The sequence below is a fragment of the Scyliorhinus torazame genome, chromosome 3 (assembly GCF_047496885.1).
Source record: "Scyliorhinus torazame isolate Kashiwa2021f chromosome 3, sScyTor2.1, whole genome shotgun sequence".
Lineage (NCBI taxonomy): Eukaryota > Metazoa > Chordata > Chondrichthyes > Carcharhiniformes > Scyliorhinidae > Scyliorhinus > Scyliorhinus torazame.
In genome coordinates this window covers 47,785,965-47,812,162 of record NC_092709.1, presented here as the reverse complement: position 1 = coordinate 47,812,162, position 26,198 = coordinate 47,785,965, and the positions used below count along the sequence as shown (strand labels likewise).

General features: G+C 49.5%; 1 protein-coding gene across 8 annotated transcripts in view; it reads left to right on the top strand.

The window, feature by feature from the left end:
- inpp4b (inositol polyphosphate-4-phosphatase type II B) overlaps positions 1-26,198 on the top strand; it is a 1,315,761-nt gene that overhangs the window by 1,242,172 nt on the left and 47,391 nt on the right. For all 8 annotated transcript variants that reach the window (XM_072495637.1, XM_072495635.1, XM_072495634.1 and 5 more), the window contains 2 exons: positions 9,959-10,056; positions 19,603-19,715. In XM_072495637.1, coding sequence (XP_072351738.1) covers positions 9,959-10,056; positions 19,603-19,715 — 211 coding nt within the window. The remainder of the gene's footprint in view (positions 1-9,958; positions 10,057-19,602; positions 19,716-26,198) is intronic.

Genomic DNA, 26,198 nt, shown 5'->3' with positions numbered 1-26,198 from the left:
ACAGTATAAAGCAGCACGTGTGGAGAGTGGTGAACTCAGTATAAAGCAGCACGTGTGGGGAGTGGTGAACACAGTATAAAGCAGCACGGGTGGGGAGTGGTGAACACAGTATAAAGCAGTGCGTGTAGAGAGTGGTGAACACAGTATAAAGCAGTCTGGGTGGAGAGTGCTGAACACAGGATAAAGCAGTCTGGGTGGGGAGTGGTGAACACAGTATAAAGCAGCACGTGTGGAGAGTGGTGAACACAGTATAAAGCAGCACGTGTGGGGAGTGGTGAACACAGTATAAAGCAGTCTGGGTGGAGAGTGGTGAACACAGTAAAAAGCAGCACGGGTGGAGAGTGGTGAACACAGTATAAAGCAGCACGTGTGGGGAGTGGTGAACACAGTATAAAGCAGTCTGGGTGTGGAGTGGTGAACACAGTATAAAGCAGTGGATGTGGGGAGTGGTGAACACAGTATAAAGCAGCACGTGTGGAGAGTGGTGAACACAGTATAAAGCAGTCTGGGTGGAGAGTGGTGAACACAGTATAAAGCAGCACGTGTGGAGAGCGGTGAACACAGTATAAAGCAGCACGTGTGGAGAGTGGTGAACTCAGTATAAAGCAGCACGGGTGGGGAGTGGTGAACACAGTATAAAGCAGCACGTGTGGAGAGTGGTGAACACAGTATAAAGCAGCACGGGTGGAGAGTGGTGAACACAGTAGAAAGCAGTGGATGTGGGGAGTGGTGAACACAGTATAAAGCAGCACGTGTGGAGAGTGGTGAACTCAGTATAAAGCAGCACATGTGGGGAGTGGTGAACACAGTATAAAGCAGCACGGGTGGGGAGTGGTGAACACAGTATAGAGCAGCACAGGTGGGGAGTGATGAACACAGTATAAAGCAGCACGTGTGGGGAGTGATGAACACAGTATAAAGCAGCACGTGTGGGGAGTGATGAACACAGTATAAAGCAGTGCGTGTGGGGAGTGGTGAACACAGTATAAAGCAGCACGTGTGGGGAGTGGTTAACACAGTATAAAGCAGTGCATGTGGGGAGTGGTGAACACAGTATAAAGCAGTGCGTGTGGAGAGTGGTGAACACAGTATAAAGCAGCACATGTGGGTAGTGGTGAACAGAGTGTAAAGCAGTCTGGGTGGGAACTAGTGAACACAGTATAAAGCAGCCTGGGTGGAGAGTGGTGAACACAGTATAAAGCAGCCTGGGTGGAGAGTGGTGAACACAGTATAAAGCAGTCTGGCTGGGGAGTGGTGAACACAGTATAAAGCAGTGCGTGTGGAGAGTGGTGAACACAGTATAAAGCAGGGTGGGTGTGGTGTGGTGAACACAGTATAAAGCAGTCTGGGTGGGGAGTGGTGAACACAGTAAAAAGCTGTCTGGATGGACAGTGGTGAACACAGTGTAAAGCAGTGCGGGTGGAGAGTGGTGAACACAGTATCAAGCAGCGTGGATGGGGTGTGGTGAACACAGTATAAAGCAGTCTGGGTGGGGAGTGGTGAACACAGTATAAAGCAGTGTGGGTGGGATGTGGTGAACACAGTATAAAGCAGTCTGGGTGGGGAGTGGTGAACACAGTATAAAGCAGTCTGGGTGGGGCGTGGTGAACACAATATAAAGCAGCACGGGTGGAGAGTGGTGAACACAGTATAAAGCAGTCTGGGTGGAGAGTGGTGAACACAGTATAAAGCAGTCTGGGTGGGGTGTGGTGAACACAGTATAAAGCAGCGTGGGTGGGGTGTGGTGAACACAGTATAAAGCTGTCTGGGTGGGGTGTTGTGAACACAGTATAAAGCAGCGTGTGGGTAGAGAGTTGTGAACACTATAAAGCTGTGTTGGTGCGAATGGTGAACACAATATGAAGCAGCTTGGGTGGGGAGTGGTGAACACAGTATAAAGCAGTCTGGGTGGGGAGTGGTGAACACAGTGTATATAGCAGTCTGGGTGGGGAGTGGTGAACACAGTATATAGCAGTCTGGGTGGGGAGTGGTGAACACAGTATATAGCAGCCTGGGTTGGGAGTGGTGAACACAGTATATAGCAGTCTGAGTGGGGAGTGGTGAACACAGTATATAGCAGTCTGGGTGGGGAGTGGTGAACACAGTGTAAAGTAGTCTGGGTGGGGAGTGGTGAGCACATTATAAAGCAGCGTGTGTGGCAAGTGGTGAACACAGTATAAAGCAGCGTGTGTGGAGAGTGGTGAACACAGTATAAAGCAGTGCATGTGGAGAGTGGTGAACACAATATAAATCCGTCTGGGTGGAGAGTGAAGAACACAGTATAAAGTAGCGCGTGTGGAGTGGTGAACACAGTATAAAGCAGTGCGCGTGGAGAGTGGTGAACACTTTGTTAAGCAGTCTGGGTGGAGAGTGGTGAACACAGTATCAAGCAGTCTAGGTGGAGCGTGGTGAACACTGTATAAAGCAGTGTGGGTGGGGAGTGGTGAACACAGGAGAAAGCAGTCTGGGTGGAGAGTGCTGAACACAGGATAAAGCAGTCTGGGTGGGGAGTGGTGAACACAGTATAAAGCAGCCTGGGTGGAGAGTGGTGAACACAGTATAAAGCAGCCTGGGTGGAGAGTGGTGAACACAGTATAAAGCAGTCTGGGTGGGGAGTGGTGAACACAGTATAAAGCAGTGCATGTGGGGAGTGGTGAACACAGTATAAAGCAGCACGTGTGGGGAGTGGTGAACACAGTATAAAGCAGCACGTGTGGAGAGTGGTGAACTCAGTATAAAGCAGCACGTGTGGGGAGTGGTGAACACAGTATAAAGCAGCACGGGTGGGGAGTGGTGAACACAGTATAAAGCAGTGCGTGTAGAGAGTGGTGAACACAGTATAAAGCAGTCTGGGTGGAGAGTGCTGAACACAGGATAAAGCAGTCTGGGTGGGGAGTGGTGAACACAGTATAATTCGCGTGGGTGGAGAGTAGTGAACACAGTATTAAGCAGCACGTGTGGGGAGTGGTTAACACAGTATAAAGCAGTGCATGTGGGGAGTGGTGAACACAGTATAAAGCAGTGCGTGTGGAGAGTGGTGAACACAGTATAAAGCAGCACATGTGGGCAGTGGTGAACAGTGTAAAGCAGTCTGGGTGGGAACTAGTGAACACAGTATAAAGCAGCCTGGGTGGAAAGTGGTGAACACAGTATAAAGCAGCCTGGGGGAGAGTGGTGAACACAGTATAAAGCAGCGTGTGTGGGGAGTGGTGAACACAGTATAAAGCAGCACGTGTGGGGAGTGGTGAACAGAGTGTAAAGCAGTCTGGGTGGGAACTAGTGAACACAGTATAAAGCAGCCTGGGTGGAGAGTGGTGAACACAGTATAAAGCAGCGTGTGTGGGGAGTGGTGAACACAGTATAAAGCAGCACTGTTGGAAAGTGGTAAACACAGTATAAAATAGTCTGGGTGGAGAGTGGTGAACACAGTATAATTCGCGTGGATGGACAGTGGTGAACACAGTGTAAAACAGTGCGTGTGGAGAGTGATGAACACAGTATAAAGCAACACATGTGGGCAGTGGTGAACACAGTATAAAGCAGTGCGTGTGGAGAGTGGTGAACACAGTATAAAGCAGTCTGGGTGGGGAGTGGTGAACACAGTATAAAGCAGTGCGGGTGGAGAGTGGTGAACACAGTATAAAGCAGTCTGGGTGGGTTGTGATGAACACAGTATAAAGCAGTCTGGGTGGGGAGTGATGAACACAGTATAAAGCAGTCTGGGTGGGGTGTGGTGAACACAGTATAAAGCAGCGTGGGTGGGGAGTGGTGAACACAGTATAAAGCAGTCTGGGTGGGGAGTGGTGAACACAGTATAAAGCAGTCTGGGTGGGGAGTGGTGAACACAGTGTAAAGCAGTGCGTGTGGAGAGTGGTGAACACAGTATAAAGCAGTCTGGGTGGGGAGTGGTGAACACAGTATAAAGCAGTGCGTGTGGAGAGTGATGAACACAGTATAAAGCAGTGCGTGTGGAGAGTGGTGAACACAATATAAAGCAGTCTGGGTGGGGAGTGGTGAACACAGTGTAAAGCAGTCTGGATGGGGAGTGGTAAACACAGGAGAAAGCAGTCTGGGTGGAGAGTGCTGAACACAGGATAAAGCAGTCTGGGTGGGGAGTGGTGAACACAGTATAATTCGCGTGGGTGGAGAGTGGTGAACACAGTATAAAGCAGCACGTGTGGGGAGTGGTTAACACAGTATAAAGCAGTGCATGTGGGGAGTGGTGAACACAGTATAAAGCAGTGCGTGTGGAGAGTGGTGAACACAGTATAAAGCAGCACATGTGGGCAGTGGTGAACAGAGTGTAAAGCAGTCTGGGTGGGAACTAGTGAACACAGTATAAAGCAGCCTGGGTGGAGAGTGGTGAACACAGTATAAAGCAGCCTGGGTGGAGAGTGGTGAACACAGTATAAAGCAGTCTGGGTGGGGAGTGGTGAACACAGTATAAAGCAGTGCATGTGGGGAGTGGTGAACACAGTATAAAGCAGCACGTGTGGGGAGTGGTGAACACAGTATAAAGCAGCACGTGTGGAGAGTGGTGAACTCAGTATAAAGCAGCACGTGTGTGGAGTGGTGAACCCAGTATAAAGCAGCACGGGTGGGGAGTGGTGAACACAGTATAAAGCAGTGCGTGTGGAGAGTGGTGAACACAGTATAAAGCAGTCTGGGTGGAGAGTGCTGAACACAGGATAAAGCAGTCTGGGTGGGGAGTGGTGAACACAGTATAATTCGCGTGGGTGGAGAGTAGTGAACACAGTATAAAGCAGCACGTGTGGGGAGTGGTTAACACAGTATAAAGCAGTGCATGTGGGGAGTGGTGAACACAGTATAAAGCAGTGCGTGTGGAGAGTGGTGAACACAGTATAAAGCAGCACATGTGGGCAGTGGTGAACAGTGTAAAGCAGTTTGGGTGGGAGCTAGTGAACACAGTATAAAGCAGCCTGGGTGGAGAGTGGTGAACACAGTATAAAGCAGCCTGGGGGAGAGTGGTGAACACAGTATGAAGCAGCGTGTGTGGGGAGTGGTGAACACAGTATAAAGCAGCACGTGTGGGGAGTGGTGAACACAGTATAAAGCAGTGCGTGTGGAGAGTGGTGAACACAGTATAAAGCAGTACATGTGGGCAGTTGTGAACAGAGTGTAAAGCAGTCTGGGTGAGAACTAGTGAACACAGTATAAAGCAGCCTGGGTGGAGAGTGGTGAACACAGTATAAAGCAGCGTGTGTGGGGAGTGGTGAACACAGTATAAAGCAGCACTGTTGGAAAGTGGTAAACACAGTATAAAATAGTCTGGGTGGAGAGTGGTGAACACAGTATAATTCGCGTGGATGGACAGTGGTGAACACAGTGTAAAACAGTGCGTGTGGAGAGTGATGAACACAGTATAAAGCAACACATGTGGGCAGTGGTGAACAGAGTGTAAAGCAGTCTGGGTGGGAACTAGTGAACACAGTATAAAGCAGCCTGGGTGGTGAGTGGTGAACACAGTATAAAGCAGTGCGTGTGGAGAGTGGTGAACACAGTATAAAGCAGTCTGGATGGACAGTGGTGAACACAGTGTAAAGTAGTGCGGGTGGGGAGTGGTGAACACAGTATAAAGCAGTGCATGTGGAGAGTGGTGAACACAGTATAAAGCAGTCTGAGTGGGGAGTGGTGAACACAGTATAAAGCAGTCTGGGTGGGGAGTGGTGAACACAGTATAAAGCAGTGCGTGTGGAGAGTGGTGAACACAGTATAAAGCAGTCTGGGTGGGGAGTGGTGAACACAGTATAAAGCAGTGCGGGTGGAGAGTGGTGAACACAGTATAAAGCAGTCTGGGTGGGTTGTGATGAACACAGTATAAAGCAGTCTGGGTGGGGAGTGATGAACACAGTATAAAGCAGTCTGGGTGGGGTGTGGGGAACACAGTATAAAGCAGCGTGGGTGGGGAATGGTGAACACAGTATAAAGCAGTCTGGGTGGGGAGTGGTGAACACAGTATAAAGCAGTCTGGGTGGGGAGTGGTGAACACAGTGTAAAGCAGTGCCTGTGGAGAGTGGCGAACACAGTATAAAGCAGTCTGGGTGGGGAGTGGTGAACACAGTATAAAGCAGTGCGTGTGGAGAGTGATGAACACAGTATAAAGCAGTGCGTGTGGAGAGTGGTGAACACAATATAAAGCAGTCTGGGTGGGGAGTGGTGAACACAGTGTAAAGCAGTCTGGATGGGGAGTGGTGAACACAGTATAAAGCAGTCTGGGTGAGGAGTGGTGAACACAGTGTAAAACAGTGCGTGTGGAGAGTGGTGAACACAGTATAAAGCAGCCTGGGTGGGGAGTGGTGAACACAGTATAAAGCAGCGTGGGTGGGGAGTGGTGAACACACTATAAAGCAGTCTGGGTGGGGAGTGGTGAACACAGTATAAAGCAGTCTGGGTGGGGAGTGGTGAACACAGTGTAAAGCAGTGCGTGTGGAGAGTGGTGAACACAGTATAAAGCAGTCTGGGTGGGGAGTGGTGAACACAGTATAAAGCAGTGCGTGTGGAGAGTGGTGAACACAGTATAAAGCAGTCTGGGTGGGGAGTGGTGAACACAGTATAAAGCAGTCTGGGTGGGGAGTGGTGAACACAGTATAAAGCAGTCTGGGTGGGGAGTGGTGAACACAGTATAGAGCAGCACGGGTGGGGAGTGGTGAACCCAGTATAAAGCAGTGCGTGTGGAGAGTGGTGAACACAATATAAAGCAGTCTGGGTGGGGAGTGGTGAACACAGTGTAAAGCAGTCTGGATGGGGAGTGGTGAACACAGTATAAAGCAGTCTGGGTGGGGAGTGGTGAACACAGTGTAAAACAGTGCGTGTGGAGAGTGGTGAACACAGTATAAAGCAGCCTGGGTGGGGAGTGGTGAACACAGTAGAAAGCAGTCTGGGTGGGGAGTGGTGAACACAGTATAAAGCAGTCTGGGTGGGGAGTGGTGAACACAGTGTAAACCAGTGCGTGTGGAGAGTGGTGAACACAGTATAAAGCAGGGTGGGTGTGGTGTGGTGAACACAGTATAAAGCAGTCTGGGTGGGGAGTGGTGAACACAGTATAAAGCAGTCTGGATGGACAGTGGTGAACACAGTGTAAAGCAGTGCGGGTGGAGAGTGGTAAACACAGTATCAAGCAGCGTGGATGGGGTGTGGTGAACACAGTATAAAGCAGTCTGGGTGGGGAGTGGTGAACACAGTATAAAGCAGCGTGGGTGGGATGTGGTGAACACAGTATAAAGCAGTCTGGGTGGGGAGTGGTGAACACAGTATAAAGCAGTCTGGGTGAGGAGTGGTGAACACAATATAAAGCAGCACGGGTGGAGAGTTGTGAACACAGTATAAAGCAGTCTGGGTGGAGAGTGGTGAACACAGTATAAAGCAGTCTGGGTGGGGTGTTGTGAACACAGTATAAAGCAGCGTGTGGGTAGAGAGTGGTGAACACTATAAAGCTGTGTTGGTGCGAATGGTGAACACAATATGAAGCAGCTTGGGTGGGGAGTGGTGAACACAGTATAAAGCAGTCTGGGTGGGGAGTGGTGAACACAGTGTATATAGCAGTCTGGGTGGGGAGTGGTGAACACAGTATATAGCAGTCTGGGTGGGGAGTGGTGAACACAGTATATAGCAGCCTGGGTGGGGAGTGGTGAACACAGTATATAGCAGTCTGAGTGGGGAGTGGTGAACACAGTATATAGCAGTCTGGGTGGGGAGTGGTGAACACAGTGTAAAGTAGTCTGGGTGGGGAGTGGTGAACACATTATAAAGCAGCGTGTGTGGCTAAGTGGTGAACACAGTATAAAGCAGCGTGTGTGGAGAGTGGTGAACACAGTATAAAGCAGTGCATGTGGAGAGTGGTGAACACAATATAAATCCGTCTGGGTGGAGAGTGAAGAACACAGTATAAAGTAGCGCGTGTGGAGTGGTGAACACAGTATAAAGCAGTGCGCGTGGAGAGTGGTGAACACTTTGTTAAGCAGTCTGGGTGGAGAGTGGTGAACACAGTATCAAGCAGTCTAGGTGGAGCGTGGTGAACACTGTATAAAGCAGCGTGGGTGGGGAGTGGTGAACACAGGAGAAAGCAGTCTGGGTGGAGAGTGGTGAACACTGTGTAAAGCAGCGTGGGAGCGGAGTGGTGAACATAATATAAAGCAGTCTGGGTGGGGAGTGGTGAACACAGTTTTAAGTTGTCCTTGGGCTGCAACATGCCGAACGGTGTCTGTTTTTATCCAAACAGGCTCCCTGGCCAGTGTCACTCTCATGAGCTCACGAGGCACCACTGCAATTGATGAGTCCCAGCAAGAGAGGTCATGTGAGAAGGGGAAGTGAGGACAGTAGGAGTATGTGTGCTAATATGCCCTAGGCCCATACAACAGAGCTGAGTCCCAACAGGCGACAAGCTGATCCTCTTTGGCGACTTGAACGCCAGAGCTGGAAAGGACACAGACTTCTGGGGAGGTGTAAACAGCAGAGAGGGATTAGGTAATCCAACGTCAATGGTACCCTGCTCCTGACAAAATGCCCAGAACGTGGCCTATTCATAAACAACACCTTGTTCGTCAGACAGACAAGTACAGGGTCTCAAGGCAACACGCTTGTTCCAAGCGCTGACACCTGCTCAGCTACATCATCATTCAAACAAGGAACTGCAAAGAAGTGCACATTACCCATGCCATAACAGGAGCTGTTGACTGCTGGACAGACCGCAGACCGCCACCTAATCTGCTCTGTGATCACCTTCAATGTAGTCCCAAAACAGTGACAGCAACAGAAACAATACTGCAGGAATATCAAGGCTGAGGCACGCAAAGACCCTGATTCGAGAGCCCTTTCCAGCCAGCGCCTCCGTGCCAATCTGACAACTACCGGTAACCCAGGGATGCAGAGTACTCACAGCACCTGCCCTGTGAATCCCTGCCAAAGCGCTAAAACATGGCAGAGAAGCACTACTGGTACAAATACATGAACTCCTTTCCCTTCTGTGGAAGGAGGGGAACATGCCAGGAGATTTCAGAGATGCCCTGATGTTTAGGAGTGATATGTCCATTAAAAGAGTAGAATATGATTTGAGCACTCTTTAATTTCCAGGCTTTAGTATTACATTATGGGAAATTCCACTGGTACCATGGTCAACATTTTATCCCTCAAAAAAGTTGTTTCTCTGGTCACTTATCTCAATGCTGTTTGAGGGGCCTTGCTATGCACAAATTAATTAAAGCATTCTGCTGTGTTATATGCCTTTGAAGGCACTTCATTCACCAGGAAACGCTTCAGGATGCACAAAGATTGTGAAAGTTGAAAATTAAATTCATGAAAATCGCTTATTGTCACAAGTAGGCTTATCATAGAATCATAGAATTTACAGTGCAGAAGGAGGCCATTCGGCCCATCGAGTCTGCACCGGCTCTTGGAAAGAGCACCCCACCCAAGGTCAACCCCTCCACCCTATCCCCATAACCCAGTAACCCCAAACAACACTAAGGGCAATTTTGGACACTAAGGGCAATTTATCATGGCCAATCCTCCTAACCTGCACATCTTTGGACTGTGGGAGGAAACCGGAGCACCCAGAGGAAACCCACGCACACACGAGGAGGATGTGCAGACTCCGCACAGACAGTGACCCAAGCCGGAATCGAACCTGGGACCCTGGAGCTGTGAAGCAATTGTGCTAACCACTGTGCTACCGTGCCGCTTCAAATGAAGTTACTGTGAAAAGCCCCTAGTCGCCACATTCCGGCGCCTGTTCAGGGAGGCTAATACGGGAATTGAACTGTGCTGCTGGCCTGCCTTGGTCTGCTTTCAAAGTCATCGATTTAGCCCTGTGCTAAACCAGCCCCTTACCATATAATCTCAAGTTTTTAAAAGTTCTTTAGTTTTACGTAAAACATTATGGAATTCAGATGGTAAATTAAAATGTGGCATTGACTAATAAGAATTTATATTTTATCATTAGGTTTGGAGATATTTCTCTGCAGGAAATTATCAATCAAGAGAACTTTAAACTACTCAGTAAATATTACAAATCATTTCAAGAAAAACTGTCAGCTGATTGTAAGTATTTACTTGTTTCAGTACTGTGACCTAGTAGGCAAACAGATAAAGGACAATGTAATTTTTCAGGCATATTAGTTTTAAAAGTTCCTCAATATGATCTTCCTTAGCTTTGCTTGTCAAAAACGATTGTCAAGTTCCAGCGCAAGTTGCCACAGTAATGATAAAATGGCTCTAATGGAGACCTGGTTTAAACATAAGCAGCACTGGGAGTTCAACATGCCTGACTACAAGGCCTTCAGCAGAGAGAGGGATGGGAAAAAGAAGGTGGTGATCATTTGATCAGTGATAATTTGGAATCAGTGATAATATTACAGTTCCACAGGCGAACAATATAGTAGAGGATTCAATGACTGGATCTAATTTGGTTAGAGTTAAGGAACCGAAAAGGATGTGTTACATTGCTGGGTGTTTACTATAGACCCCTTCCCCCCCAACCAAATAGTGAGAAGGAGTTAGGGAAGCAAATCTGGAGGAACATTTCAGAGAAATATGCAAGTAATAATTTTTTTAAATGTATTTTTATTCAACAAATTTTCAACAGTTTTACAATTCACAACATCCCCCCCAACCCCTGCGCACCCCCCCCCCCCCCCCCCCCCAACTGTCAATGGTAACCAACTCCCGGAAGTGCATGATAAGCAAATCCCAACGATTGTAGATCCCACCACTCACTTAGTGCAAATTTCACCTTTTCCAGGGTCAGAAACTCTAGCAGGTCCCCCCGCTACGCCGCGAAACAGGATGGAGAAGCTGACCTCCACGCCAACAAGACCCGTCTACGAGCAGTCAATGAGACAAAGGCTAATGCATCTGCCCCCTCCTGCCTGTAGCTCCGACTGGTCTGGCACTCCGAATATGGCTTCTAAGGAACCGGCTCCACATCCACATGAAGAACCCCCGAAATGGTGCTGAAAACCACCCTCTAAAACCTTTCCAGCTTCGGGCAGGACCAAAACATACATACATGATTCGCAGAGCCCCTCCCATATCGCTCACAGGCATCCTCCACCCCTTTGAACAGCCAGCTCATCCCAGACTTTGTAAGGTGCGCCTTGTACACTGTCTTCGCTGTATCAGCCCCAGCCTTGCGCACAAAGTAAGTCAAGGCATTTACCTTCCGCAACACCTCACACCACAGACTCTCCTCCAGCACCATCCCCTGCTCTTCCTCCTACTTCACCTTAACCACTTCCATGGACACCCATCCTCCTCCAAAATCCACCCATAAATCCCCGAGACAACCCCCCCTCTCCATCCGCACCCCCCCCTCCCCAACTGCGACTGACAGCACCCCCTCCAGCAAAGAGGAGGCAGATGCTATCGGGAGGGTCAGGAAGACCTTCCGCTCAAAGTCCTGCACCTGCATTGACCTGAAGGTTTCGCCCCTTGCCAGCCCAAACTTCTCGCTCAATTCCTTCAAACTCACAAATCACTCTCCCAGAAACATCCTTCATTTCCTTAATCCCTCTCTCTTCCCATCCCCGGAACACCCGGCTCGAATCCATGATTCACCCTAATCAGCGCCCCCTGAGCCAACTCCCAACCTAAAATGCTGCCGAACCACCACCACTGGACTCACAGTATACTTCCCTGGGACCATCAGGAACGGCGCCGTTGCCAGTGCCCCCAACTCTGACCCTCTGAAAGAGCCCGCCTCCACCCTCACCCGCAATGCCCTCCCTTCCCTGTTCCATCCCCGAACCTTGGGCGAAATTCTCCGGTATCGGCGCGATGTCCGCCGACCGGCGGCAAAAACGGCACAAATCAGTCGGGCATCGCGCCGCCCCAAAGGTGCGGAATCCTCCACATCTTGGGGGGCCCAGCCCTAACCTTGAGGGGCTAGGCCCGCGCCGGACTGATTTCCGCCCCGCCAGCTGGCGGAAAAGGCCTTTGGTGCCTCGCCAGCGGGCGCGGAAATGACATTGCCGGGTGGCGCATGCGCGGGTGCATCAGCGGCCGCTCACGGTATCCCCGCGCATGCGCTTTGGAGGGGGTCTCTTCCGCCTCCACCATGGTGGAGACCGTGGCGAAGGCGGAAGGAAAAGAGTGCCCCCACTGCACAGGCCCGCCCGCGGATCGGTGGGCCCCGATCGCGGGCCAGGCCACCGTGGGGGCACCCCCCCCGGGGCCAGATCGCCCAGCGCCCCCCCCTAGGACCCCGGAGCCCGCCCGCGCCGCCTTGTCCCGCCGGTAAGGTAGGTGGTTCAATCCACGCCGGCGGGACAGGCATCCTAGCAGCGGGATTCGGCCCATCCGGGCCGGAGAATCGCGGGGGGGGGGGGCCCGTCAACCGGCGCTGCGCGATTCCCGCCCCCGACGAATCTCCGGTGCCGGAGAATTCGGCAACCGGTGGGGACGGGATTCACGCCAGCCCCCGGAGATTCTCCGACCCAGCGGGGGGTCGGAGAATCTCGCCCCTTCTCTGCATTTGCCGCCCAATAATGATCCATCAAATTTGTGGGGCTTAACCCCCCCACCCCCAGTCTGCCATCTCCTCTGCAGTATCACCTTCCTAATCCAAGCCACCTTCCCCGGCCAAACAAATGAGGAGATCAGCCTGTCCACCCTCCTGAAAAAAACCTTGGGCAAAAAGACCGGCAGGCATTGAAACAAGAATAGAAATTGCGGCAAAATATTCATCTTTACTGCCTGCACCTGGCCCGTCAACAAGAACGGCAGATTGTCCCACCTCAGCAAGTCAAGAACAAAGAAATGTACAGCACAGGAACAGGCCCTTTGGCCCTCCAAGCCCGTGCCGACCATGCTGCCCGACTAAACTACAATCTTCTACACTTCCTGGGTCCGTATCCCTCTATTCCCATCCTATTCATGTATTTGTCAAGATGCCCCTTAAATGTCACTATCGTCCCTGCTTCCACCACCTCCCCCGGTAGCGAGTTCCAGGCACCCTCTACCCTCTGTGTAAAAAACTTGCCTCATACATCTACTCTAAACCTTGCCCCTCTCACCTTAAACCTATGCCCCCTAGTAATTGACCCCTCTACCCCAGGGAAAAGCCTCTGACTATCCACTCTGTCTATGCCCCTCATAATTTTGTAGACCTCTATCAGGTCGCCCCTCAACCCCCTTCGTTTCAGTGAGAACGAACCGAGTTTATTGAACCGCTCCTCATAGCTAATGCCCTCCATACCAGGCAACATTCTGGTAAATCTCTTCTGCACCCTTTCTAAAGCCTCCACATCCTTCTGGTAATGTGGCGACCAGAATTGAACACTATACTCCAAGTGTACTCCAAGTCAGCCTTCACCCTCCCACCAAGCTAGTGAAATTAAACGTCCTAAGCCCTGCCCAGTCCCAGACGACCTGCACCCTCAAATACCTGAAATGAGATGCCGTCAGATGAAATGGAGACCACAAAATACTCACTTTTCCTTACATTCAATTTGTACCCTGAAAACGTTCCAAATCTCTGGAGCAAATCCATTATACTCCCCACCAAAGAATTGGCTCCGAGAGATACAGAAACAAGTCATCTGCATATAAGGACACCCTATGTGTCCCCCCCCCCCCGCCCCTCACTATCCCCATCTACAACCCTAAGCTCCTCAGCGCAATCGGCAAAGGCTCTTTTGGCCAATGCAAACAAAAGGGGTTAATGGGGCATCCCTGCCTGGTACTCAGGTGCAATGCAAAATGCCCTCAGTTCATGCTATTGTGTGCACGCTTGCCATTGGCTCCTTATATAGCAGCTGCATCCACGCCGCAAACTTCGGCATAATCCCACATTTCTCCAATACCACCATCAAATAACTCCGACCCCACCCAATTAAACACTTTCTCTGCGTCCAATGCCACCACCACCTCTGTATCCCTTCCTTCTGCCGGAGAAAGCATCACATTCAACAGTCTCCTCACATTTGAGGACAACTGTCTGCCCTTTACGAACTCCATCTGGTCCTCCCCAATCACCTTTGGAAGGCACCCTTCCCACCTTAATGGCAGCATCTTTGCCAATATCTTGGCGTCTACATTCAGCAGAAATATGGCCCTATATGTCCCACACTCCACCGGATCCTTGTCTTTCTTAAACAACAACGCGATGGAGGCCTGCCTCATCGTTTATGACAAGACACCTCTGACCATCGCTTCCTCAAACATTCCCATCATCAATGGCACCAGCCTATCCTTAAATCTTTTAGAAACTTTGACCGGGAACCTGTCAGGCTGCACCGCCTTCACTGCCTGCATCTTCCCACCTCCCCTCCTCCCCCACTGACTCCTCCAACTCTGCCCTCTCCGACTCTCCCAATCTCAGGCACCCTAGCCCACCCAAAAACTCCCTCGTCTCCCGCTCCTCCTCCGGTGGCTCTGACTTATGCAGGTCCCATTGAAACTCCTTGAACACCTTATTAATCTGTTCTGGAGCCACCACCAACTCCCCCATCTTGTCCTGCGCCTGAACTATTTCCCTTGCCATGGCCTGCCTACGGAGCTGATCTGCCAACATATTCCCTGCCTTCTCCCATACTCGTAGACAGCTGCCCTCATCCTTCTCAACTGACGCACCGCTTTCCGCATGGACAATAGATCAAACCTTGTCTGCAACTCCTTTTTGCCGGGTCCCTCGCATACCTTGCATCCACCTCTAAAATTTCCTCTATCAGTCTTTGGCGTTCCTCCCTCTCTTCCCTATCCACCTTAGCCTTAATCAAGATCACCTCCCCCACCACCACCGCCTTCAGAGCCTCCCAGATCACCGACTGTGAGACCTCCCCCATGCAATTAAGCCGCACATACTCCTCAATCACCTTCCCTATCTTGTCACAGAAGCTCCGATCTGCTAGTAACCCCACATTCATTCTCTACCCCAGCCTCTTGGCTGCCCACTTCTCCAAAATTACATCCATCCAATGCGGAGTGTGGTCCGAGATTATAATTGGCAAGTACTCCGACCTCAACTCTGGCTAACAGCACCTTTCCCACCACAAAAATGTCAATCTTTGAAAACACCTTGTGCACCGGGGAGAAAAACAAATACTCCCGATCTCTTGGGTGTAAAAATCTCCAAGGGTCTAATCCCCCCATCTTTCTCATGCCTCCTCCCCTCCCCTCTTCAGTAACCCGGCCCCCGTGTCCAAAACCCACCTCCCTTAAACCAAGAAACAATACAGAACCGCACCAGAAGGAAAAAGTAAACCGAAGCCCAGAACATATGCAAAGGAACACCCCCATTCAATAGACAGAAAACAGATCCCCAATCTAATAGAAAACCCTCCATAAGAAAAACACAATCCCCGACCCCACTAACATAATCCAAATCCCAACTCTCCTCTGAGTCCCAGTCCTTCAGCCTTAACAAACGCGTCTGCTGCCGCCCCCGTCTCAAAATAAAAATCCATTGAATTGAGTCACTCCCAGCTTCGAAGGGTAGACCACTTCAAATCTCACTCCCCTGCCATACAATGCTACCTTCACCCGCCCAATGGCCCCCCTGTCTTCTCGCCAACTCCGCTGTCAGGTCTAGATATATTCGTATACACACGCCTTCCCACTTCACATCTCGTCTCTGCTTCGCCCAGCTCAAAACCTTCTCCTTCATGTGGTAACTGTTAAAACAGACTACGACCGTCCTTGGTGGCTCATTCGCTTTAGAACATAGAACATACAGTGCAGAAGGAGGCCATTCGGCCCATCGAGTCTGCACCGACCCACTTAAGCCCTCACTTCCACCCTATCCCCGTAACCCAATAACCCCTTCTAACCTTTTTGGTCACTAAGGGCAATTTAACATGGCCAATCCACCTAATCTGCACGTCTTTGGACTGTGGGTGGAAACTGAAGCACCCGGAGGAAACCCACGCAGACACGGGAAGAATGTGCAGACTCCGCACAGTGACACAGCGGGGAATCGAACCTGGGACCCTGGCGCTGTGAAGCCACAGTGCTATCCACTTGTGCTACCATGCTGCTTTAGGTTTCGGCCTGTGTGGCCAATGTGCCCTGTCCACCTCGTAGGGGGAGGGATCTTCCCCCTTACTCATCAACTCGGCAAAAGTCTTAGCAAAGTACTCGGTCAGCCTCGGGCCCTCCACCCCCTTGGGCAGGCCCACGATTCTCAAATTTTGGCTCTTCAAATTTTGCCTTTGTTCCCCAGGTTCTCCACCTTAGCTCTGAGTCCCTTGTTGACCTCCTCCACTTACCGCAGCTCCTCACCCATCGAGGTGAACTGGTTGCTGTGCTGCAACTGAGCCTCCTCCACCCACTTCCACCTCTCTCCTTGCTCCCGCACCTCAGCCGACATCTTCATTACTGCCTCCTTTACCGGGGCAATCGCTTCTTCCATCCGCTCTTTTACCGAGGCCATCATTCATCATCTCCTTCCGAAGCACCTCCATATGCTTAGCAACCAACCTCACAAGCTCCACCGACATCACCTCGGTCAGAGTTTCCACCATGCGGGAAGCAGCCCCACCCAATGACCCAGCCCGGCCATCTTTCTTCCTGCAGGACTCTCAGCCTCACTCGCCGGCGGAATTTCGTTCGCTCCCTTCTTTCCAGCATCTTTCTTCTGGGGCTTCAATATTTCTTGTCTTCCTTATGAATTCCCACACCAACTCATCCACAAACTACCCCTGAAACCGGACATAAAAGTCCAAAAACCAGAGACTCTCGCAGGAGCCACCTAACTAGTGACCTCCACCTACATGTCGCCACCGGAAGTCAATGTGCAAGTGATAATACGGGATTTCAGTTACCCGTACATATGCTGGAGAAAAACAGTGTAAAGAGCAAGGAGGGTAATGAATCCTTAAAATGTGTGATGGAGATCTTCCTTAATCAATATGTTCCTAGCTCAATGAGGAATGAAGCAATGCTGGATAGTGGGAGATCATCTGCGTAACAGTGATCATAATACAACTGGATTTAAAGTAGCAATGGGAAGGGACTAAGAAAAATCAAGATGAAAACATCAAATTGGAATAGAGTCCATTTCTGTGACTTGAGAAAGGATAAAACACAGTTAGAGTGGAAATAAACATTAACTAGGAAAGCAATAAGGAAGAAGTGGCAGACCTTCCAAATGGTAGATGGTTTGGGTACAAACCAGTTTAACAAGAGCTCACGAGGTGTCAATGGAAAGTGAGATTAAAAGAAAACAGAGAAAGGAAGTTTATGACAAAAGCCAGGTAGAGAATATAATCAAAAAGCAGGAACGAAATAGAGAATGTCAAGGGAAATTTTGAAAAAAGCTATATGAAGGGCAAAGAGAGAATGTGAAGGTTTAGCAGACAACATTAAAAAAACATATTTTATTAGCAAATTAAAAAGTAAAAAGATAGCTACCGAGGATAAAGTTAATGTCTGAGTAGGGGTGCATGGTGTAGAGACATTGGACAGATTGATTAGACAGAAATGAAGTTCTCAATAGGTTGGCATCATTCATAGTTAACAAGCCACCCTATCCAGGTGAGATGCACCCTGGGATGCTGAGTGAAACGAGGGTAGAGATAGCAGAAACACTGACCACAACCTTTCAGTCCTCCTTGGAGATTCGAATGGTGCCAGAGGGCTCGAAGATCACAAATGTTACAGAACTGTTCAAAAAGGGGCGAAGGGTTAAAGCTGAAAACTGCAGGCTAGCTAATCAGTCTAATATTAATGGTGGGCACGCTACTAGCTACCATTGTCAAGGGCAAACTTAGTTCTCAGTTGGAGAAGCATAGGTTAATGCAGTCTGCACAGATTTGTGAAAGTCATATCTTGTCTGCCTAATCTTTGAAATAATGATGAAGGGTGTGCAGTACATATTGTGTATAAAGACTTTTTAAAAGTATTTGATGAGGAACCTCATAATAGACTTGTACATGGGTATGAGACACACATGGCATTAAAGGGATGGGATAACTTGGGACTAATTGGCTAAGGGATGGGAGGCTGAGAGGAGTGGTGACTGAATGATTTCTGACATAAAAGAAGTATGCAGTAGGGTTCTCCAAGGTTTAGTATTGAAACATAAACAAGTCAACATCACAGAAGGTTTACCAAGATGACACCAGCAATGAGGGAATTAAGTTATATGAAAATATGAGAGAAGCTAGGAACAATACCTCAAAAGTTCAAAGACTAAAATTATTTTGGTTAGAATTAAGGGACAGAAAAGGATCTGTTACGTTGCTGGATGTTTACTAATACTGGGAAGGAGATCGAGAAGCAAATCTTGTAGTCAAATTTCAGAGAAATTTCTCCTTCGAGCAAAGGATGCTAAGGGAAGCCCAAAAACTTAGAAATAAACTCAAAGTTTTGAAGGATCTTGCCAAGGCAAGTATAGAGAAATAGCAAGTGATTCACTAATCATAGGTTGTAGATTTAATATAATTGGCAAAAGAATTAGAGTAGGTTGTTTAGTGATGGAACCCACCATCTGAAAGGGTGGTGGAATCAGATTCCATAGGGAGTTTCAAAAGGCAATTGGTTATGTCCTTGTAGAGGAATAATTTGGATAGTTAAGGGAAAAAGTTGGGCTTTGAGAATAAATTGGATGTTCTTTCATAGAACAGACATGGGCATGATGGTGCAAATGTCCTCTGTTGTAAGATTCTAATACAGCTGCACCACCCGCCCCACCCACCCCCACCCCACCCCACCTCCAACCCTCCCAACAACAGGAAAGTTCATTAAAACAAGAAAAGCAATTGGACCACTGAATTAAATAAGTCTATTTCTGAACCTTTATTGTTGTCATTCACTACAGGACATGAAGCTCGTTCTGTCCGAACTTCCATCAATAGAATATTCCCGCAATTATTCACATGACTAACATTTTTTGTTACTTGTTACATCCAACCCTCAGAGAGACTTTACAGAGTAAACATCTTAAGTATGTCCAAGATTTGCACCATAACTTGAAATTTGGAAATTGTCTTAAAAGAGTACAGAGCAGAAGCCTGATTCACACATGTTGAGTCATGAAGTAATGGGATGTGTATTTGTACGTAAGCTTGTATATCAGATTTCCACAGAGATGCCAAAGAGAGTCCAGATGCTGTCCAAAAGGTTGGAAGGAAAATCTTGGCCCACTCCTGTCCATTGCTAATTGTAAATCTGAGAGAATCATTGACTTCAAAAGCCTGTATTTAGTTTATTATGTCACCCATCCAGCTGTCAGCTTCAGGTGGAGTAGATAGATCATGAAACAGGGGAACATGACAAAATAGCTTGTAAAAAAGAGCCTGTCTCATTCAACATAAAAAGAACTATGCAATCAATTTAAAAATGTTCTTAATCTGTTAATTAGTTAAGAAATCAGTGTTGCAGACTATTGCAAATATTAGCGCATTTTCCTACTTTATGCCTTTTTCTCTATTCAGTAAATAGGATTTCGTTTAATTATGGGGATAATGTCCACCAGTTTCAAATATCACAAATTAGGTGATTGATCTCAGAAATAATCAATACAGGAGTAGTTCAGTACTTGATGTTTTCACTGAAGTTCAGGAATATAAATCAATAATGCCATTGTAAATACCTTTGTAATTGCTTGATAACTTGTGGGTTACTGAAAACATTTTCACCTTTTTGCAGGTCTGCCTCAATTTCAAACTCAGATTGATATAAAAGAACTATTTCAAAGCCTTAGTCAAAACATCCAAGCTAGGAAAAGAAAAAATGTGGAAGTCCTAAAAGTTGCTGCGTCAGTAAGTTCCATTTGTTTATTTGAATGAAGCAAAAAGAAATACACCTGGTTATCGAACAACCCTGCTTTGGACACCATGAAATAGATTTCGTAATCTTGAGTATATTAACAGCAAGTCTTTATTAACAACTCATAACTCTGTACATATATACGGTAGAGGGTAGAGGTAAGATGGAGCTGACTCCATCTTAGGTCTTTACACATCTTTTGTCCATCTCCAGACTGACCCTGGTTCTGGATCATGTGTTTTCCTACATCACTGTGTGGGCAGTACTGTCCTCAGTCCCACATTAACCCTGTATGTCCCAGATCCTATTACTGCAGTTTTAAATTGATAAGTTGTCATTTCTTTTGGTTTCCATAAGATCAGCATTGTATTTTATTCCAAACTCCAAGCAAATGCACCACAAAATACCTCCGCTCTGACCGTAGCAGTGGTCTCGGACCTTGAGCAACTAACACATTTTGCAACAGTACCGCATTCAGTCAAGTACATACATGCCTTACCACTGTATTAGGGGATGTAAGGTAGGACCTGCACTACAGGTTCGCCGGTAGCTCCTGCCGGCTGGCTCCGCCCACGGAGAGCTATATAAATATGCATGACCTCCAGTGCCCTGCCATTTCGCCAGCTGCAGCAGGAGGCCACGCATCTGACTGTAATAAAGCCACAGCTGTACCCAACTTTAGTCTTTGTGCAATTGATCGTGCATCAATTTATTACAGTCAGATTTTCCACAGAATGGATATCCGAATTAAGCCCGATCGCCTGCAGCTGGATCTGCACTCGCCCGGCGCCAGAAAATACTTTACTCACTGGCTAGCATGTTTTGAGGCCTACATCAAGGCTGCGGACCCCGAGCCAATGGAGGCTCAGAAGATAAACGTCCTGTACTCCAGACTGAGCTCCAGCGTGTTTCCGTTGATCCAAGACGCCACAAATTACACAAAAGCTATGGAACTCCTTAAGGAACACTACGTGCAGAAGGCGAACACGCTCTTTGCCAGGCATGTACTCGCCACCCGCTCGCAACTACCTGGTGACTTCTGGCAGGCCCTAATTCCACTCGTCCGGGACTGTGACTGTCAGGCCATTACGGCCGCTGAACACGCAAATCTCCTCAAGCGCGATGCCTTAGTGACGGGGATTGCGTCGGACCGCATCCGAGAACGATTACTGGAAGGGGCCATGCTCAAACTGGCAGAGACGAAAACCTTGGCGCTCTCCATGACGGTCACATCCCGTAACGTACAATCGTACCCCTCCCGCCGCGCTGTCCACCCTTCTACTCCTACCCCTCCGGGACCCTGCCGACGACCTCCTCAGCCAGGGCCCTGCCTTCCCAATACACCTGCGCCGCACGCCGATCCGCACACCCCGGGGGTCCCCGCTGCTATTCTGCGGTCAGCGGAAGCACCCCCACCAACACTGCCCGGCCCGCACTGCAGTTTGTGAAGCCTGCAGTAAAAAGGGCCACTTCACGGCGGTGTGCCAGGCCCGCGCAGTCGCTGCGATCACGCCCGCTATCGCCCCCCTCCCCCACGCCAGACGCACAATGGGAGCCGCCATCTTCTCCTCCCGGGTCCATGTGCGACCATTGGGTGCCGCCAACTTGTCCCCCTTCGGCCACGTGCGCCCCATGGGCGCCGCCATCTTGTCCCGACCCCACAATGTGCGCACCATGGGCACCGCCATCTTGTTCCCCACAGGGTCTCCTGACATCCCGACATCGGAACCGCACACGCTCGCCACCCGAAGCGTCCGATGGCTACCCGCAGCTCACTTCGATGACGCTGGACCAATTTTGCACGCACAACCTGGCCACCGCGTCGCCGATGGTTAAAATCAATGGCCACGCGACCTCGTGCCTGCTGGACTCCGGGAGCACCGAAAGCTTCGTTCACCCAGATACGGTAAGGCGCTGCTCCCTCGCGGTCCACCCTGCCAATCAAAGGATCTCCCTAGCCTCCGGATCCCATTCCGTCCCAATCCGAGGCTTTTGTACAGTCACTCTCACGGTCCAGGGCATAGAATTTAGTGACTTCCGTCTCTATGTCCTTCCTAATCTCTGCGCTGCACTCCTGTTGGGCCTGGACTTCCAGTGCAACCTCCAGAGCCTCACCCTCAAATTTGGCGGGCCCTTACCCCCCCTTACCGTTTGCGGCCTCGCGACCCTCAAGGTCGATCCCCCCTCCCTTTTTGCCAATCTAACTGTGGATTGCAAGCCCATTGCCACTAGGAGCAGACGGTACAGCATCAGGTTCTAAGTCCAGCGGCTGCTTAAGGAGGGTATTATCGGTGCCAGCTACAGCCGCTGGAGAGCCCAAGTGGTAGTGGTTAAAACTGGGGCGAAACACAGGATGGTCGTGGACTACAGCCAGACCATCAACCAGTACACGCAGCTCGACACGTACCCAATCCCACGCATATCTGATATGGTCAATCAGATTGCGCAGTAATCTCAACAATTGACCCGAAATCCGCCTACCACCAGCTCCCCATCCGGAAGTCGGACCGGCCATACACTGCTTTTGAGGCGGACGGTCACGTCTACCACATCCTTAGAGTGCCTTTCGGTGTCACAAATGGGGTCTCAGTCTTCCAAAGAGAGATGGACCGAAAGGTCGACCAGTACGGTTTGCGGGCCACCTTTCCGTACTTAGATAATGTCACCATCTGCAGCCATGACCAGCAGGACCACGATGCCAACTTCGATAAATTCCTCCGCACTGCCACTCTTCTCAACCTGACCTACAACAAAGAGAAGTGTGTATTCAGCACGACCCGGTTAGCCATTCTCGGCTATATAGTCCAAAACGGACTTCTCGGGACCGACCCCGATCGCATGCGCCCCCTCATGGAACTTCCCCTCCCCCACTGCCCCAAGTCCCTCAAACGCTGCCTGGGGTTCTTTTCCTACTACGCTCAGTGGGTCCCAAACTATGCGGACAAGGCCCGCCCACTCATTCAGTCCACCCAGTTCCCCCTTGCGGCCGAGGCACAACATGCTTTCGCCTGCATCAGAGCAGACATCGCCAAGGCCGGGATGCGCGCAGTGGACGAGTCACTGCCTTTCCAAGTAGAAAGGGACACTTCAGACATCGCCCTTGCTGCCACTCTAAACCAGGCAGGCAGACCCGTGGCATTCTTTTCCTGCACCCTTCATGCCTCGGACATTTGACACTCATCCGTTGAAAAGGAGGCCCAAGCTATCGTTGAAGCTGTGCGGCATTGGAGGCATTACCTGGTCGGTAAGAGGTCTCCTTACGGACCAACGGTCGATAGCCTTCATGTTCAATAACACACAGCGGGGCAAGATCAAAAATGATAAAATCTTGCGGTGGAGAATCGAGCTCTCCACCTACAATTACGAGATCTTGTATCGCCCCGGTAAACTCAACGAGCCCCCAGACGCCCTTTCCCGAGGTACATGTGCCAGCGCACAAGTGGACCAACTCCGGGCCCTACACGACAGCCTTTGTCACCCGGGGGTCACTCAATTGTACCATCTGGTCAAAGCTCGCAATCTGCCCGACTCCGTCGAAGAAGTAAGGACAGTCACCAGGGACTGCCAGGTCTGTGCGGAGTGCAAGCCGCACTTTTACCGGCCAGACTGTGCGTGCCTGGTGAAGGCTTCCCGCCCCTTTGAACGCCTCAGCGTGAATTTCATAGGTCCCCTCCACCGACCGTAACACGTACATTCTCAGTGTGGTCGATGAGTACTCCAGATTCCCCTTCGCCATCCCATGCCCCGATATGACGTCTGCCACCGTCATCAAGGCCCTCAGCACCATCGTCGCTCTGTTCGGTTTCCCCGCCTACATCCACAGTGACAGGGATCCTCATTCATGAGCGATGAGCTGCATCAGTTCCTGCTCAGCAGGGCCATAGCCTCCAGCAGGACAACCAGCTTCAACCCCTGGGGAAACTGGCAAGTAGAACGGGAAAATGGGACGCTTTGGAGGGCCGTCCAGCTGGCCCTATGGTCCAGGAACCTCCCAGCCTCTCGCTGGCAGGAGGTCCTCCCTGACGCTCTACACTCCATCTGGTCGCTATTGTGCACCGCCACTAATAACACACCCCATGAACGTGTTTTACCTTCCCCAGAAGTCCACATCCGGGGTGTCGCTCCCGACTTGGCTCGCTGCTCCAGGACCGTCCGACTCCACAAGGCGGGGCCCCTTGGTTCACCTGCTGCACGCCAACCCTCAATATGCCTACGTTGAGTTCCCCGACGGCCGCCAAGATACTGTCTCACTCAGGGACCTGGCACCGTCAGGTTCCACCCCAACCCCCCCCCATCCCTCCCCCACCAATGCGCCCCCCCCCACCTCCCACCGCGCAGCCAATATTGACCCCACTAGACCAACCCCCCTCCCCTTTTCCGCACAAGAGATCGAAGAGGACTTTTGCACGCTCCCGGAGTTCCCCGGTGACTGGCCAGCATTAGTAACGTCACTACTGCCATCGGTGCCACCTCCACCACCGACTTCGCCACCACCATTACGCCTCTCCCAACGAAGCACCAAAGCACCAGACCGGCTGAACCTTTGACGGACTCCGGACCGTCAACATGGACTTTTCTTTCCCTACCACTGTACATAATTGCACTAATTGTATATAGTTCCACGTCACCCCCGCCGGACACATTTTTAACAGGGGGCAAATGTGGTGAACCACTGTATTAGGGGATGTAAGGTAGGACCTGCACTACAGGTTCGCCGGTAGCCCCTGCCGGCCGGCTCCGCCCACGGAGAACTATATAAATATGCATGACCTCCAGTGCCCTGCTATTTCGCCAGCTGCAGCAGGAGGCCACGCATCTGACTGTAATAAAGCCACAGTTGTACCCAACTTTAGTCTTTATGCAACTGATTGTGCATCACCTTTGTCTTGTTCTTATTCTAAAAATAATTTCAATTATAAGGGGCACCTCAGCTGCCCTGTCCCCCACTAAAATCTGATCCCCGGGCACCAACAGCCATTGGCTTCCTATTCCAAATATATTGTCAATCATTGTCTCATTCACAGATACCTCCACAATATCACTCCTCCTTAAAGCTAACCACATACTCTGATCTTCCCTCCAAGTAGTTTTTGCGCACTTCCACAGCAATTTCCAGTTTGTGAAATACTGGGCGGGATTTACCGACCACCTCCGCCGTTGTCAACGGGATTTCCCGGTAACAGCACCCCCTCGTTGCCGGGAAGCCCATGCACCGGCATGGGTCTGGAATTCCTCGCCATCGTGAACAGCCGGTAAATCCCGCCCAGAATAACTGACACATCTGTGTTCCCACATACAAACCACTTTAAATTTGTCACTTCTCCTGGACTCTAATATTTGTCAGCCACTGGTATCTAGTTCCTGGTCATTCGTGAGGTGCTGTGTTCATACCTGCCTGCTGGCTACTTCCACCAGTTAATCAGTCTTGTCGCAGATCCAGTTCTCTGCCCTACCCCTCCCCCTCCCCACATATTCTGATGTTTCTTACAGAATTTAATGTTCCTGGTTTGTTTGGATTCAGTCCACATTTACTGCACCTGTGCTTACTGTTCTAAATTATACTCATTTACTTCACACTAAATTGCCAACCACAAACCACCAGAATGTTTCCCAATTGCTTAGCATTGTTGTGTTTCCATGGTCTTTGAGTTTTGGGGTTATCCTCACCTGTCTTATCTTTAATGCCTCTTGCATCATTTTTCCTTTGCCTTTGGCCTGTACAGCAACCCTTCTATCCTTTCTTAAATGTTAACTGTACCAGATAGGACTACTGAATTCTTCATCCTGCACAACATCCACAGTATGTTCAAAATATTGTGTCTAAAATTTCCAGTATGTAATCTATACCAGCTGATGAGTAACAGATGAACCAATTTCTTGTCAATAATAACATATGGACAAAAAAGTTAGATTGCCATTTCTTCTTCATGTGTATTTGCAATGCCTAAATTGTGCTCTCTTTGGAATAATTCAGTCTGAAAGATACAGATCATTGAACAACCCAGTTAAGTTAGCTGCAGAAACACTAGCAACGCTGAGTGAAATATATCATAACTTTTACTTTTCAAAGGCATCATGTATTGAACGTTCACTTTTAGCACACCCTCATCCCAATGCCCCAAACACACAACCAATGAAAAATAGAGGCTGCATCCTCTCCTCCGGGTTGGAGCCACACGACATTCCCTCCGGATTTGGAATGGAGTTGCTTCCATGTGATAACGAGAGGGTTAAAATAACTGAAGTCCCATACTTACAATTTGGGCACACACTAGCCCCTTAGTCCAGGTTAAAATTGAAGCTCGAGTTCCACACTTCGATGTATTATTAGCGCCCTCTAATTTAGTAAAATCACCAATGATATGATTAATACAATCACAAGTTTAAGTAGTTGTGATTACAATAAGGACAATTTGATTAATTTCCAGAAACTAAAACATCATAAATATCATAAAGACATCTTTAGTAACAGTGTA